The sequence below is a fragment of the Ochotona curzoniae genome, unplaced genomic scaffold (assembly GCF_017591425.1).
Source record: "Ochotona curzoniae isolate NIBS_2020 unplaced genomic scaffold, NIBS_Ocur_1.0 scaffold_2587, whole genome shotgun sequence".
NCBI lineage: Eukaryota > Metazoa > Chordata > Mammalia > Lagomorpha > Ochotonidae > Ochotona > Ochotona curzoniae.
In genome coordinates this window covers 19583432-19600771 of record NW_024467096.1, presented here as the reverse complement: position 1 = coordinate 19600771, position 17340 = coordinate 19583432, and the positions used below count along the sequence as shown (strand labels likewise).

At 44.7% G+C, this 17340-nt stretch overlaps 1 protein-coding gene across 2 annotated transcripts; it reads right to left on the bottom strand.

Moving 5' to 3' along the window:
- Nucleotides 1–1136: 1136 nt before the first annotated feature.
- Nucleotides 1137–5900, bottom strand: DNAJC19 (DnaJ heat shock protein family (Hsp40) member C19). 2 transcript variants are annotated; one of them, XM_041002992.1, is made up of 6 exons: nucleotides 5757–5900; nucleotides 4727–4778; nucleotides 4579–4652; nucleotides 4016–4095; nucleotides 3371–3441; nucleotides 1137–1607 (listed from the first exon to the last, which is right to left on the bottom strand). In XM_041002992.1, exons 1-6 carry the CDS (start codon nucleotides 5757–5759, stop codon nucleotides 1537–1539), a joined length of 351 nt encoding a protein of 116 aa, XP_040858926.1. In that variant the 5' UTR covers nucleotides 5760–5900; the 3' UTR covers nucleotides 1137–1536. The 2 variants fall into 2 exon arrangements, with proteins under 2 accessions (XP_040858926.1, XP_040858927.1); XM_041002993.1 differs by lacking the exon at nucleotides 4727–4778 and having other exon boundaries at nucleotides 5757–5893.
- Nucleotides 5901–17340: the final 11440 nt, after the last annotated feature.

Sequence of the window (17340 nt, the reverse complement as noted above, 5' to 3'; positions counted from 1 at the left end):
ACCTGCTATGCCAGCCTCTCCAGGACCACATCATTATAGCCCCTTTGAATACCTAATAAGTATCATCCTATAGATGTCTAACTGGAACTTTGTATCCCAGAAGGAACAGCCTTCAATTTCATTGAACTTTGTTTATATGTAAAATGTACATCTGTTTGAGATGCTTGGGAAATGCCCAGCACAATTTTAGTACCTTGATTTAGTGAATGTCATTGCAGATAAAGTATTTCTAAGGAAAAGTCACTTTGTGGCTCATGAATGTACCAGTTAGTATGATCTAGAGCCTTCAGTACGATACTGATTTCTCCTACTTGAAAGGCAAGCCTGGTGAGGGAGGGGTGGTTGCCAAAAAGACAAATGTACTCTGCTAAGCATTATTTTCAAGCAGTTTCCATTTTTGCTGTAACAGCTGTCTTAAATGGTATCCTGTCCACATTGAACATGCAAAAGCAAACTTAGGAAGTGTTCTGTTTACCTGTGATTACCTGTGAGCATTATATCACCCTTTTAGAAAAATGGAATTCTAGTCACCTCAAGTTGGGAAGTGGATGCGGCATGTCATGAGCCTGTGCCCATTCGGATGCACACAGAAGAACCTTCTATTTCCTCTATGAACAGTGATTCATTATATGCTAATTCAGTGTTCACAGTAACTTTAGATAGTACTCAAGTATAAAGAATCATGTGTAGCTTTATGCCCCTTTGCCCTTGAGAGTAGGAAGTGCAAACATTTCAGACTCAAATTCTAATGTCATCAAGATTTTGTACACAGGAAGAACAAGAGATTTACCTTTACTTTAAAATGCTCCTACATACTTTCCAGCTTTCAATATAATTATTTGTATCGAGTCCCTTTGTTAGTGATTACATCTAAACTCCAAGGTTAGATGGTAGGTAGTGTCATTTATCTTAGCTATGTATAATAAATACTTTCATTGGGGCATCACATACTTTTACTGTTTTCTTAAGATCTACCTATATTTTCTTAGAGCAACAGTCATTTGCTTTCAGATGTAAAATTTATTGGTATATCAATTTTTTAATGATTGACTTATGTGGCAGATCGCATCTGACTCACTTCAGAAATGCCTGCAATTGCCAGGAGGCTGGAATTAAGTCAGTCTCCCAGCTGGGACTAGTTGCAAGAGGGTCTGCTTTATTATTTTGTGTTAATTCCACCATTAGATTGAATGGGTAATTACAGCTTTATTAACCTTCCATTTGACTGGGGTGGGGGTCTCCTGAGTCAAGACCTACCCTTAACAGTACATACAGGTACTGAATTATTTGCTAAATGAATAACGAACAAGATTTCTACCCAAATGTGAATATGTCATTTACTGAATATTCAGCTAAAGTGTGATATAAAAGTTTCACATTTAAACCAGAAAATCATACCAAGGGTTCATTCAGGTTTTTCTATATCATTTTAAAAAATTAGCTCTGACTTAAAAAAAAAAATTAGCTCTTGAGTTGTTTTATTATAAAAAAGTGCTGATCATACACACTAATGTGAACTGAAAATTCATGTTTACTTCATTTTTTAGCTTGACCTTCTAGTAAATCTTTAGCTTCATTGATTTTGGCTGCGATATAAGGAGATCCTCCTGCAGGAAAAAAACAATAGTTATAATATGTATTACCAATTGCTGCTTAGTAAAAGCTACTCTCAACATCCCAACATTGGGCTCGGCACCATTGCTCAATGGCTTAATCCTCGCCTTGCACACGTCAGGATTCATTACGGGTGCTGGTTCATATCTTGGCTGCTCTACTTCCATCCATCTCCCTCCCTGCTTATGGCTTCAAAGTACAGCACGGCCCAAAGCCTTGGGACTCTGCAGCTGCGTGGGAGCCCCAGGAGAGTTCCTGGCTGTTAGTTTCTGATCAGATCAGCTCAGCTCTGACCATTGTGGGCCACTTGGGGAGGGAAGCAGTGGATATAATATCTTTGTTATCTCCTCCTCTCTGTAAATCTGCTTTTCCAATAAAAATAAATCTTAAAAAATGTCTTTTGGAAGTGAAATTATTACACTGTAACTGGATGCTAATAACAATCACTGTAAAATGAGTTAAAATGCCTCCCCCCACGATGTGTTTAGATGACAGGGAAAGTCGGCGTATTCATGACAAATCTCAAGTGCTGATTGATTTATTGTACTCTTACTGTAAAACCGTGAGGTTCTGTGTTGGGAAAGACTTCAATTTGGTTTATTTTTCTTGAAAAGGCAGATTTACAGAGAGAAGGGGAGATACAAAAATCTTTTAACCACTGGTTCACTCCTCCAAGTGACCATAATAGCTGGAGCTCAGCTGATCTGAAGACAGGATCCAGGAGTCACTTCCAGGTCTCCCATGTGGGTGCTGGGTCCCAAGGCTTTGGGCTGTCCTCAACTGCTTTCCAGGTGATAAGCAGGGAGCTGGATGGAAAGTGGAGCAGCCAGGACATGAGCCAGTGCTCTCATGGGATCCTGGCACATGCAAGGCGAGGATTGAGTCACTGAGCCATCATGCTGGGCCCCTCAATTTGCTTTTTTATCTTTTTTGCTTCTCATTTTCCTTTTTCTACTATCAGCTGTCCCTTCACAATGTCATTTATGGTTGTTTCCCTTTTAATCTGCCATTGCAGTACTTTTCCTCAAAAAGTGGCCCTAAAACCATCAACAGGACACTTCATATTTATGGGCTGTAGTCGAGACTCCGAAAAATCAGAAACCCCGTAGGTAATGCAAGCAAATTTATTTTACTCTGATACCAAAAAGTTATAACCCTTTTCACACTGTGAAAACTCTCTTTGTTATTGAAAGGTCTCCCATAAAAAGCAAACAAAACAAAAAAATTTGTGGTCTTTTAAGTTTTCCAAAGGAACTGTATCTTTTCAAGAAGCCTAAGGCTGCTAGTAAGTATGTCATAATATATCATATACTCTTAACTATGTAATTTCCCATTCAGAATATCTTAATTTTATTAGCTCCAGAAAAGTATCAAAACAGTGGTAGTATTTGTGATTGCCATTACTGAGAAGTTTTACCACAACTGTAGATCTTAAAACATTAATATCTAAATGCTAAAATTACAGTATTCAGACATGTTCTTCATTCTGTAAATAAATGTTTCATTCAGTTTTATTTTTTTCAGACACCAAAAACATGGAGCCAGTTTGGGAGATATTGTTCATACATATTGATTCTGTAAATTTTTATTCAGTTTCTTTTCAGACAGCAAAAACAAGCAGCCACCATTGGAGACATTGCTCATACATATTTAGGCTTCTCTTACATAATAGTTAAGAATCAGATACAAAGCTAGTCCATAAATTACAATTAGTTCCTTCCACAGCATGTGTAGCAACAGCTTAATGGCTACTTACCTTTGTCTGGGTGGTTTAAGAGCATAATTCGTCGATGTGCATCTCTTATTTTTCCTTTATTGGCAGTTGGGCTAATTAGGAATGGAAAAGGTATCACTTCAGTCTACTGCATAAATAGTAGATAAAGGCCAAATAAAAACTGAAAATAGTAAATGCAATAAAAGCCGTTTAGTAATCTCTATAAACAATTATGGAAAATCCATATTCTGAATCACAGGATTAAACTATTTATGTATGTACAAGTAAGGCATTCTTAAAACTGTTTCTTACCTAGGAGAGAAAGAATGCTTACTCTCCTTGTTGTCTTTCAAATAAAACAGAAAAAGAAATCAAATTTGAGTATTTGGAAAGGAAGGCAGAATTTCAACACAGAAAAAGTCATCTTTACAGAGAATAACACAGCGCTGTGTAATCCTCTTCCAATGAATGAGGAAGCCCTACTGTGTTACTGTACAGTGCATTTCCCTTGGCTTTTCGTAAGGAGCTTTCAATCTTAGCTATCCAAACGCTAGGAAGGAATAGTAAGACTAATGAGCAGAACCAACAACATTGTCTTACCGGGACAAAATCCCAAATAATTTATTCCTAAAACAAGGAAAGGTTACATTTCCTCATAGCTCAAGAATAGATTGAATAAAATATTACCTTACACCTAGGATTAATGCTGCTTCTCGTTTTGTCATTTTGGGTTCAAATCCACCTCTGTAATAGCCACCACTGAAGGCCTGAAAGAGGAAATTTGTCAGGAAAAATTATTAAACTGAAAGATTTTCAGTATGAAAAGTGGAACATCTGCAGAGAAATTTTTCAAAGCTATGATTGTATACTATTAAAAAGAAACTTATTTGAAAGGCAGAATTACAGAGAAAACAGATCTTCCATTTGCTGGTTAACTCCCCAAATGGCCACAATGTCCAGGAACCAATTACTTGGATGATCCTCTGATGCTTTTCCCAGACCATTAGCAGAGAGCTAGATGGGAAATGCGTATACACAGTGGCAGGACTACAGGTAAAGGGTTAACGTGTCATGCTAGGTTCCGTGGGATTCCCATTGCACTTGTGGTTTTATATAAGCTGTCAAATGGTTAGACAGCATTCTTTTCCAGTCATTATAAGTTATCTTGAGAATATAGGAACAGAATCCTCAAACATGTTCTAAATTTAAAAACACAGAGGAAGTTAGCAAGAATGTTTAGTATGTCTTACAGATTTTGGTAGACTTTGGAAAACTTGTTTTACTTGAGGCTCCATTTGCTTGATAGCTTGCAACATATAACGACCTAAAAGCAAAAACAATAGGGTAAGTAAGTCCACACTACCCTACTTCACTTCCACCCCCGGACCATAAACAAACCTGCAAATCCTGCAGCAGCAATAGTCAGTCCAACTGCTACCATTGTACTGGCCTGGTAAGGGGAAAAAGTGAATATTTATTCTCTGATTTCCACCCTTCTTTAGGCCCATTCTCCCCAACCAAACTCATCACAAGTTTCTTAAATGGAGAAAGAACTTTTAAGGTGACAATATTCCAGCAAGTGATCCTTTACTATCCAACACAATTACAAGAGTATATAGGATTATTTTATCACTTCTTGGCCTTTTGGCTAAGATCATGTGTAAAAGTATGGGATTATTTTAACTATGGAAGAAGAGAACAGGAATATTTGCTTTATTTACTGTTCCTTTTGCCAAAGGCTTTCCTCAGGCGCATGAGGTCAAGAACACTGGAAATAGATGGCTGTTCAAGAAAGCCTGTTCACTGACAGGGCCTGTAAAATTCTGAGGAGGCATTTTCAATGCTAACCGTGACACGGAAAGCTCGTCTAACTGTCCTGTGGTCTCCTAACAAAAGTCCAGATATATTAGGGAATCGTGGACATCAACGTCGGGGGACAAAAGGCCGGCGGAGCACTGGGAGGCATCCCCCATGGCCGTCCCACGCAGTGGCAGCTCCTCACAGGAGTCCAAGGGCCTCTGTGCCCGGAGCCGCAGGGTGGCGGACAAGGGGGCCAAAGCGCCCCCTGGGACACACAAGCCGGAAGGGGCCAAAGCGCCCCCTGGGACACCCAGGCCGGAAGGGGCCAAAGCGCCCCCTGGGACACCCAGGCCGGAAGGGGCCAAAGCGCCCCCTGGGACACCCAGGCCGGAAGGGGCCAAAGCGCCCCCTGGGACAACCAGGCCGGAAGGGGCCAAAGCGCCCCCTGGGACACCCAGGCCGGAAGGGGCCAAAGCGCCCCCTGGGACACCCAAACCCAGAGGGCTGAGGCGGCGACGCTCCCACCCCGGGGTGCTCCCACTCCGCGGCTCTCCCACCCCGGGGCGCACCAGGGCAGTAACGTCAGGCTCGCCCGGAGCGCTCCAGAAGCCCGGCAGGCTGCTCTCACCATGGCGCGGGCGCGGATCCCCTGCCTCCACCGGCAGCGCGGTACATCCCAGGCCACAGGCCGCGGCCACCGCCAGAGCCCTGACCCCAAAGCGGCGACCTGCAGGCAGCCACCCCGACCCGCTCCGCGCGGGAGCCCTAGAATACGGCCGCAAAACTGTCGTGAAAGGCGTAAAAGGAGACGCGGAGGTGGCGGTAAGGTCGCCAAGCAGTGGGCGGGCGGGAGAGCCGAGTCGGGTTGGTTGGAGGGTAGGCGGGTCGCCGTGTTTCTGGATCGGCGGTTGGACTTCGCGGAGTCTTGCCCTTCGCTCCCGAGCTCTGGGCATTTGCAAATGCTTGTTAGCAAGGACTTGGGGCGGTACTGTGCCTCGTTCCTTAAAACTCTCCTTACCTGTTAGCACCTCGCGTTGCCATTTGCAGTATTTTGCGTGCAGTTTTCAAGGACGGTGAACATATTTTAGTGTACTGTGACATATATTAACCAGCGAATACCCACTCATGAGCCAGAAAATATTGCGGGAAGGCCAAACGAAGAAACGACGTAGTGTTTCAGGGGTTGCTCAATGACATTCTTTTATTTGGAAGAATTTTATTTAAAGTTGCCACTTGGTAGGGCTTTCTGCTCACCACCAATACTCTGTTTCACGGATTGTTAAATCCTACAACGGAGAAGTGTTATTTAGTTTCTTTTCCTCTCCCTAAAATAGAAAGTAGGGTTTGAATTTTGTCTTTAACAGAGCAGAGGTTTTAATCTTGATATAAATGCTTGAGAAACATAAAAGGAAATAATACAAATTTTACAATACAGTATTTGGATAATTAAAATATGTGTAGAGTTTTGCAAAGTACTAAAGATCTTTTTGCAGTGCAGTTCTGCTTTGATGAGTTGCCTGATTTTTAGACAAATACAAAAATTTATGGGCTTTGTTTTCATTCTGTATAAAAGCAGTTTATATCTTCAGGAGTTCTAACTTGAACATTTTTGTGATGTTATTTAAAGTGATGTCCAGCACTAAGACAGTAGCACTAAATAGATACCTTTTTCAGATCTTTGGAAACAGTTTTATATTTTCCATTTGTATATGTTCTTTTTTTTTTAAAGATTTATTTTTATTATTTTTTTATTGGAAAGGCGGATATACAGAGAGGAGAGACAGAGAGGAAGATCTTCCGTCCGATGATTCACTCCCCAAGTGAGCGCAACGGGCCGATACTATGCCAATCCGAAGCCAGGAGCCTCTTCCGGGTCTCCCACGTGGGTGCAGGGTCCCAAGGCTTTGGGCCGTCCTCGACTGCTTTCCCAGGCCACAGGCAGGGAGCTGGAAGGGAAGAGGGGCTGCCGGGATTAGAACCGGCGCCCATAATTTGTATATGTTCTAATGGCATCCCCCTAACATCCTAAATTGATACATTGAATCCAAATCACCAACGTGATGATATGAAGAAATGGTACCTTGGGTGTGAGTAGAGCATGAAGGCAGAGTCATCATGGATAAATCAGTACTCTTGGGCCCGGCACGGTAGCCTAGCAGCTAACGTCCTCGGCTTGAACTCTCTAGGATCCCATATGGGTGCTGGTTCATGCCCCAGCAGCCCCACTTCCCATTCAGATCCCTGCTTGTTCTAAAGTTGCGGACTTGAGCAGCATGGAAGGATGGAGTTGTCATTGAATGGAAATAGGAAGATTCCAGGAAGAGCTGAGTGTGGGAGTTTTTTTTTTTTTTTTTTCATATTAAGTGTGAAATGCTAATGAGATAACCAGGTAGTATTGTCCATTAGGCAGCTGGATCTGCAAGTCTAATGTTAAGACAGAGATCCTGGGGATGGCAGACAAGGTTTTCAGGGCCACCCAACAGATGCAGTCATCCATTGCATGTGCGGAGAGAAGGAAGAGGAGTCAAGATTCTTTTTTGGAATACTTCCATGTTTGGCATTTTAGAAGATGAAGGCCGTAGGACCTAAGCGCTTGAATCATTGTGTGCTGTCTCCTAGATGCATTAGCACATGGAAGACCTGGAGCCAGCACTCTGATGTGGCAAAGTAATAATGTAGAGTGATGGCTGAACTGGTTGTGTCACCCAGCACTCCCACTCCTCCCAGGGAAATTTGTATAGGTTCCTGTTCACATAATGTTACATGTGCCAGTTCTTTACTCAAATATAAATGGCCATTAATACCCCTTCTTTTTCTGTTTTCCTCCAGCAATACTGTCATTTCCTGACAATTGCCATTAAGAATTCACCCTATAATCCACTATGTAATTATGTTCTTGGTAACTAAAAGTAATCATATTGAGACTCTTTAGGAAGTGATTGTATTTTTGTTTCTTTTAAATATATTTTTTATTTGAGAAGCAGATTTATAGCAAGAGGTGGAGAGAAAAAGAGGGAGGGAGAGGCAGTCAGGGAGAGAGGTGGGGGAGAGAGAGGAAAGAAATAACTTCCATCCTCTGGTTTACTCTCCAAATGGCCACAACAGCCAGAGCTGAGCCTGTTCAAAGCCAGGAGCCAGGAGCTGCTTCTTGGTCTCCCATGTGGATGTAGGGCCCCAAGGACTTGAGCCATCCTGTGTTGCTTTCGCAGATCCTGGGGAGCAGGGAGCTGGATGGGAAGTGGAGCAGCAAGACATGAACCAGTGCCTATATAGACTGCCAGTATTTGCAGGTGGAATATTAGCCTGTTGAACCACCATGCCTTCCTCTCTGTCTCTCTCTCTTTTCTCTTGTATAAATTTTATTTTTGGTAACTTTTACATATTTGATTACGGTGCGAAGGATCAAGGGCCAGAGGAAAATGTGTGAGACCATTGTTTTTACATTCTCTCTTCTTCCTTCCTGTACCTGTGGGAAGGGGAGATATAAGGGGAGAAGCCACACCCAGCATCCCAACCGTCCCAGAGTCCCTGATGTGGAGCATTCTCCAAGGGTCCTGTTTAAGTGATTTTCATAGTTCAACAGTTCTGTATTGCTGCCGATCTTGCCACTCCAGTCACGATGAAATCTCTTCAGACTCCAACGGCTGACAGTTCAACTTAGAGACTCTGCTTTCCCAGGCATTCACTACCAACACTTGGCTGGGGTAATTGATTGATCTGTTTTGTCCTCCATCCTCTGTTGTGGTACCAGGTGTCCTCTGCAGCCTCCAGTGTACTGCCATGTCCTCCATGTGCATCTGGATATGCTGTCCACTGCTCTATCTAAGCCACTGAGGAGGCTCAGCTCTGACACATACATTCCACAATCAGGCCATGGAACCTGCAATTTTTTCCATGGTTGCAGTTCTGAGTCCAGTGTTTCATTTGGGGAGATTCCTAAAGAAACTTCATCTGAGGTGATCCCAGACCTGATTCTTGTGTGTGATACCAATACAGGGTGTAGCACAGTCCGTTGCTCAAATTGGCCTTCGTACATACTATTAGTTGCAATTGCTGGTTTAATTCTATCTCCAGTCCTGTCTTCTATGCAAAGTGATGGGTATTACAGTGCAGTCCAATCTTGCCCACCACACACTAGGCCTCTACGCAAACCAGTGGGAGCTGAAGCCTGGTTGGAGTGACCCGTAATAATCCCCATTAGGTGTTCCTCTTGCCCTGTTTCCCACGCTTGCCAGTATGTAGAGCAGACTGGTCCTGTCTGTTCCAGACCCATCAAGCTCTCGTACGTGTCAATGGACATTGAAGCCAAGTTCAACCCAACCAGCACCACTATTCAGCCCACACATGTGATGGCCAGCCTCTCTTGTATCAAGTGTTTAAAGAGATCTACTTGATGTTATAACTTAAGAAGACTTTAATTGGGGTGTAAGAAGGAAAGATATTTAGAGCAAGAGACATTTGTGGATGTTCCAGGTGTAAGTCATATGAGACCCTTGGGTACTCAAGAAGAAAAAAGGATCGTAGGAAGCCAGAAGGAAAGGTCCAGAGTTCAACTAACTCTTCTCCAGTTTTCCCCATCTATACCCCACTCAGCAGTCCCCATCCTGTGCTGTGGCTAGTGTAAAATAAGCATAATTTCTCTGGTGATTTTCTGTACGCTTTATTCTACTTGTCTCATTTTTTTCCTTGTTACATCTGTTTTAATTTGACTTCCTACTTTATTATCTAAGTACTGTGGTTGTCCTTAGTTCATAACAGGTGAATTTTTGGTCTGTCAGAGAATTGCAGTTTGGCCAGAAGCATCCTTGCAGAGCACATAATTCTGGATGTGAGCACGAGAGAGAAGGGCACTTAGGATGTCAGGGGAAATTTGACAATTTGGGTAACCTAGGTGTCCTTTCCCAAATGGAGATTTCCCAGCTGACTCACCATTCCACTTCATCTTCGCAAGTCTTCGCTAGTTGTGCTTTTTGCCCTTCTCTTTCTGGGTTCCAATTGTGTGCAACAGCTCTTGCATTGAAAACACCCAGCCCTCCCTGCTGTGCTGTCAACAAATGGAATTGACCAGTAGAACAATCTGTAAGTGCATCTTTTGCCTGAGCCAGACAAGCACAATTATTTGATTGCTGCTGATTGCCACTAAATGTGCATTAAATAATGGGCCTGAGATGTATTGGTGAATATTATTAATGATACAGTGTCATGTATTAATAGCATAATGTCAGTGTGAAGCAAAGATACACTAGAGGGTCTATCTGGAATTCATTTTTAAATCACATTTTCAGAGAGCTAAATCATTGAGATGAGTAGTAATAAAGAAAGGTTTCTTTCAACACCAGGATAGAGTTTAAGTTTGATCTAGGCTAAAGTTAAGATAGATTATTATCATAGTTGCTATGTGGCCAGAATAGAGCTAATTGTCAAAAACTGTTACTACACTTTTGTACTGTAAAAACCATCTCGCTGTATCAGAATGAGACACTACTGGAAAAGATCCATGAAATTCTTTGGGGGAACTTTTTGTTTTAAGATCTTTTTGTTTGTTTGAAGGGAAGAATTATAAGGGGACAAGAGACAGAGAGAAATCTTCCATTTGCTGATTCACTCCCCAGATGGCTGCAATGGACAAAGATAGGCTGGTCTGAAACCTAGAATTAGGAGCTTCTCCCGCATGGGTGCAGGAGTCCAAGGACTTGGGCTATCCTCTGCTGCTTTTCCTGGGCCGTATTAGCAGGGGCAGAATTGGAAGTAGAGCAACTGGGACTCAAACCCGTAAGGGAACCAATATGGATGGTGGTGATGCCATGGGCAGTGATTTCACCCATTTTGCCATAGCACTGATCACTCTGGCAACTTTTTTTTGGTGGGGGCGGGATTTATTTGTTTTTATTGGAATGGTAGCTATGAAGAAGAAAGAGACAGAAAGAATCATCCTCTGATTCAGAGAGCTTTCCAAGTGGCTGCAGTGGCTTGAACTAGGCTGATCCGAAGCCAAGAGCCAGGAACTTCCTCTGGGTCTCCCACGCAGGTCCAGGGTCCCAAGGCTTTGGGCCATCCTTGACTGCTTTCCCAGGCCACAGGCAGGGAGCTGGATGGGAAGTGGAGCAGCTGGGACATAAATAGAGCTTATATGGGATCCTGGCACATGCAAGGTGAGGACTTTAGCAATTAGGCTATCATGCTCGACCTGTTCTGGCAATTTTTTAGCCTAGCTCCAGACTTCCCTTCTACTTCTTCCCTTCATAAACCTTGTAGTTTGGTCAAGTAGGATTTGTCAGTACCACTTCTCCAATGTTCTGTGAAGTCAGCTGTCCCAAGGCTGTTTTAACCAAGTAATTGTCTCATTTTGAAGTGTCGCTCCCCCTTTCCTTCTCTGTCCCTCAGCCACATGTCCAGATTGTAATGCGTAAACTGCAAAACAAAGAGGAGACAGAAACCAAGAGCTTCTAGTAGAGCAGGTTTATTTAGAGAGAAACCTGAGAGGAGCTCACTATCAGAGTGCCAGAGTGCCTGGGGGCTCCACACATGGCAGAGAGCTGGGCTGTCTTACAGAGTGAGGGCATGAATTGTCAGGTGTTGGGTAGGTCTGAGCAGGTTTGCACAGACTTTTAAAACTTGGCAAGCCTGGGCCCGGCGCGGTGGCGCAAGTGGTTAAAGGTCCTCGCCTTGCACGCCCGGGATCCCATATGGGCGCCAGTTCTAATCCCGGCAGCTCCGCTTCCCTTCCAGCTCCCTGCCTGTGGCCTGGGAAAGCAGTCGAGGACGGCCCAAAGCTTTGGGACCCTGCACCCGCGTGGGAGACCCGGAAGAGGCTCCTGGCTTCGGATCGGCATAGTATCGACCCGTTGCGCTCACTTGGGGAGTGAATCATCGGACGGAAGATCTTGCTCTCTGTCTCTCCTCTCTGTATATCCGCCTTTCCAATAAAAAAATAATAAAAATAAATCTTAAAAAAAAAAAATAAAAACTTGGCAAGCCTGAGGCTGGCATGGTGGCACAGTAAGCTAACCATCTACTCATCGATTGATGAGTTTAAGCCATTTACATTCAGGGTTAATATAAATGGGTGATAATTTGGTCCTGTCGTTTTAGCAATTGTTGTTCATTGTTTGATTTAGTCTTCTCTTGTTATTTTACTGGGATTCTTTCATATTTGCCTTTGATTTGGGTGGGTGCTATTCCTCTTCTCTGTCAAGAGAACATCTTAAGTATCATTTGCAGGGCAGGTCTGGAAGAGGCAAATTCTTTTAACTTTTTTTTACTGTGGAAGAATTTCATTTCCTTTTCAAAGACAAAGGAAAGCTTTTTTGGGTATGTTATCCTGAGCTGATACTTTTTTGCTTTTAGAATCTGGAATATGTTGTTCCATTCTCTTCTGTCCTATAGAGTTTCCTGTGAGAGATCTCCTATGAATTTAACTGGCATTCCCTTATATATCAGTTGATTTTTTTCACATGCACATTTAAGGATCTTTCCTTATGTTCAACTGAGGAGAGCTTGATTATCATGTGTCATGGTGAAGATCTCTTTTGGTCAACTCTGTTGGGAGTTCTGTGCCTCTCTTGCATTCTGTTTCCCGGTTCTTCCTCCAGATTAGGGAAGTTTTGATTTAATTATTATTCAATTATTATTTGATTAAATACATCTTTTTTTCCATTAATAAATTTTATTTTGACATTCTTTACATAGTTAATTAGGGTAAGAAGGTTCAAGGGCTACAGGAAAGTGGATAATACTAGTATGTTTTCCATATTGTTACCTTCATATTTAAAGGGGGGTATTTAAGGGAGAAGCCCACCCAATTTCCCACCCTCCCCAGGTCCCGGATGTAGGGCATGCTCTGAGGTTCTTGCTCAAGTGGTTTTGATATTGCCACAGTTATGAATCACTGTCAATCTTGCCACTCCAAGCACTATGAGATCTTTGAAAAATCCACTGATTGACATAGTCCATCACAGCTGAGATGGTTGGTTGACCTGTTCTGTCTTCTCTCTTTTCTTGGTTAGGGTTCTGAGTCCAGCATTTAGATTAGGAAGATCTCCAAAGAAACTTCTTGTATGTGCTAACAAGTACAGGGCCTGGCACCGTCCATCGCTCCGATCAGCTGGTGGTTGCAATTGCTGGGTTGGTTCTGTTTTCACTCCCTACTTCCACTGGAACCAATGGGTGTTGCAGTCCAGCCTGGTTCTGCCCAGCACATACTTGGCCCTCACATAAACCAGCGGGAGCTGCAGCCTAGGTTGGAGCGACCCACAATAACCCCCACCAGGCCCACCCCCTACCCTGGTTTGCCAGTAAGTGTAGCAGTAATCCAGTCTGTCCCACACCCCATTCCAACCCAGCAGCTGTCTTAGTTTTATGTCCTCCTGTGGGAGTGGTAACCCAAGAGGGATGAGCCCACTATTTCCCTCCCAGGCCTCTCCCACTCCCAGATTCCAGTTGATGCTGCGTCTAAGCCCAAACAACCCTCGCCCACTTTAGTTTTGTTTGCAGCAGTAGGAATAATCCGCCCAGCCCAACTTTTCCCTGATCTAGTCCACATGAGGCGCACAGGTGTGGTAGCTCTGCCTAGTCTGGTCTGCCCCCATCCCAGCCCATGCTCTCCTGCGGAAGTAGCTGTCCTGCAAAGGAACCCTCCCTTATTCCCCTGCCAGCTCTGCCCACTTCCTTTCTTGTTCTCAGGCTGGTTGGGCACTGCAGTCCCTTCTGGTACAGGCAACCTCACCTCGGCATTCCATAATGTGCACTAGTCTTTGTTGCGACCGAACCTGGGTCGACCCACACTAGTGCCTGGATTTGCCAGTGGATGATGTGGACAGATTCAGCCTGGTCTTGCCCCCACGTCTGCCAATTGTATGCCAGTGGGTAGTTTTCCATGGCCTTTTCTGGGCTGTTTCCTATCATGTTTCTTGCGTTTACCTGCTGGGTCTGTGTCCTGCCAGAGGAGTTGCCCAGGCTTCTCCATCAGAACCTCTCCCAATGCCAGGTTTCACGCTTACCAGTGGGTCCATGAGCCAACCCTACTCAGTCCACCTCCTGTCCTAGCAGGAACTGTGGCTTTTCCTGACTGGCCTTCCACCCAATCTGGTTCTTGCTGTTGGATGTTCCAGTCCAGCCATGGTTTGTCCATACCCACGTATGGCTCACACATGGCTCAGTAGGGGTTTGAGACCCTGCCTAGTCCATCCCACATCTGCCCTGGTCCTCCAGAACACCAGGGGGAGTCGGGGTCCGGCCCAGTTCGGTGCATCCAATCCCAGTCCACACTTGTGCCAAGGGAGACTACAACTGTTTCCAGATCAGAACGCAGCCCCCCTTCCAGGCCACGTGCCTCTTGGTGGGAACCTCAACCCAGCTAGGGTTGTCCCCTTTGCTCCCCAACTGGGTCTGTTCCCAGCCATAGATCACATGCCTGCCAATGGATGCTCTGACTCAGCTTGGCACAGTCCCTCCCCTGTTCCGAATTCTGCCTTAGACACTGTGGCTTAGTGTCCCAGGCTCCCACAGACCAGCAGGTACAAGAGCCTAGCTCGGCATGACCTCTGCTCCCTCCTGGTTTCTAGTTTTACTTGTGGGCTAAGGATTGCTCAGTCGTGCCTAATCTACTCTGTTCCATTACCAGTTGACACATTGGCCAGCTGTTGGAGCTACTTGTGCAGGACAAGCCCCAAGCCATAGCTTCTGCATGACTGTTATTTGGTGCTCAGCATTTTTAGTGATTACAAGTTTTGCTAAGGAAGAGTTACTGCCTGTTTCAGGTCCAAGAAGCACAATGGGTTCAACCTGGAGCTAATTCAGCAGCAACTCAAAGAACCAAATCCCCAGAGCTCCCTGGCCGGGCGGCCAGCAGGCGGAGCCTGGCACCAAATGGCCCAGTCCCGGAGGCCTCCCCGCCCGGTCTAAACACCCCGAAGGAAGCGGCCCCCGAAACCCAGCAGGCCCGGGGAGAACAGCTCACCATATGCCCATGGCGGCCGTCCGGGATCCAGGCATGAGACGCCCAGTCCTGAGACCCACCAGCTGCCAGGAGGCTGCTGGAGGTTTAAATAACCCAGGCCCAAGGTCGCGCCCCTCCCAAATCCCATTCACCGCCCCATGAAGGCGGCGGGTGGGTCCCGGACCTGCCCAGTCCCGGAGGCCTCCCCCCCTCGGTCTACTCACCCCGAAGGAAGCGGCCCCCGAAACCCAGCAGGCCCGGGGAGAACGGCTCACCATGTGCCCATGGCCGCCGTCCGGGATCCAGGCATGAGATGCCCCGTCCTGAGACCCACCGATTAAATACATCTTTAAACCCAGCTTCTCTTTCTGTGCCTTCTGTAACTCCCATGACTCTTATATTTGGCCTTTTAACAGTGTCCTTCAATTCTTGAATACTTTTTTTTGGCCTGATCCAGCTCTGCTTCTAGCTTTTTGATTGTTTCATCATTGTTGAAGGAAATTTCTTCCAATTATGAGATTTTTTCTTCTACCTCATTTGTTCTATTATGGAGACTTTTAAAATTTGTTCCATTGTGTCCTTCATTTCTAATAATTTGTCTTGATTTTGTTTCAGTGATGCTATTTCCTGTGTGACATATAACTTAAATTCCTGTATGTGCTTTTTGTTGTTAATAAGAAACTTTGTAACAGTTTTTTACAGTTCCATATCCCCCATTTTCTTGATGTATTCTTCAGTCAGCTCTCAGGTTGGCAGAAGCTTTTGCTCCTTTGTAGGGGAGTCTTCAGCAACATTCATTGTGTCTCTGTCTCTTTCTTTACTCTTGGTCATTGTACTTGTGGCTAGCAGAATCTTCTCCTTGGAGCAGGTTTTTTAAGCTGTGTCACCCACAGGTCTACAGTTCGATTTTATTGATTGCATTTGGTACCCGGTCTTTGTTTGCAGTCACTTATGCTACTCCCTCCAGCGAGTTTTAGGTCTAATTCATGTGTTAAATTTCCACCATGGGTTGTGTAGTCTCAGCAGCTCTTGGCTCACTAATCTCCACCTCCTGTGATACCATGCTGAGGCTGCACCATTGTCTGTACAACCTTTCTCCCACTTCCAGTTCTAGAAGTTCCCACAATTATGGAGACACTAGGTGTCCTAAATAGCTAGGTTGTTGGTGGTGCTGATCTTGCTGGAACTTGTTGGCCGTTATGTTGGAGGACCACACGGACCTATTTTGACCCATAGGATCGCGTATTTGATATTATTTTCCCTGTGGGCCCAGTGCAATGCGCTGAGTTCAGTGAGTTTGCTCCCAATTCAGTGCATGTATAGCTCACTGTTGTCCCTCCAGTGTCACAGTCTACACTGTGAAAAATGATGCCTGATGTGCCATTGGTATAATTCTTGATCTGCTTGACATTAGGTCTGGGGGCTGCCCAGACCTATTTTTGGTGGAACCTGTAGGATGTCACATCGGTGCAATGCAGATAGCTAGAAATAAGTTCTCGTGCAGCTTGCTGCATGCACAGTTCCATTCCATAGTCTTTGCCTCCCTACACAAAACAGTGCCTGTTGCAACTGTGGTGGGCGTCCGGGCTGTGAAATCTACCCTGTCCCTGAACTGCCTGTTTGGGATATACTTCTCTGACCTTGTTCCTCATTAAATCAAACAAATCAGCAGAGTGGGCAGTTCTTTTCCTGGATTCACCTGCTGCGTTCCTGGTGAACTCCCCTTCCCACCTGTCTCCTGGTGGAACTCTGATCACTGCTTGATGAATTCTACTGGGTATCTAGTCACTGCAACACTACACCGTTGTCTTTGCTGCTTTTCCGTGTGCATCAGTTTTCAGATGCCCCTCTGCCATTGGCCTGTCCTTTCCTATTTCCTGGAATGTTCCCTCTTTGCTTCACCCTGGTTAATGACTCTCTGTCTGTTTAAATGTGTCCTTCCCCTATTCCGCCATCTTGATTCTCCTGGAAGGTAAATTTTGTCACCAACAGTGAGAGGAACACTGAGGAATTTTCACTTGCTCCTTCTTCGTGATGACAATACCTACGTATAACCTACCTTGTTCCTCCATGCAAAGAAGAGACTCTTCAGTTCTCAAGTTAGTGCCTGGCACAGTTGCCATGACTTTCTTAGAAATAATAGGTGTGTGTCAGAAAGGATGCTTCTAAGCATTGTGGAACCAATGGTCTGCTATTAAGAGGAGATGCTGGAGGAGGATGTGAAGGCATGATAAGTCTTTTCATTAAATTTTCTCAAGCAAAAAATTGTAGACCA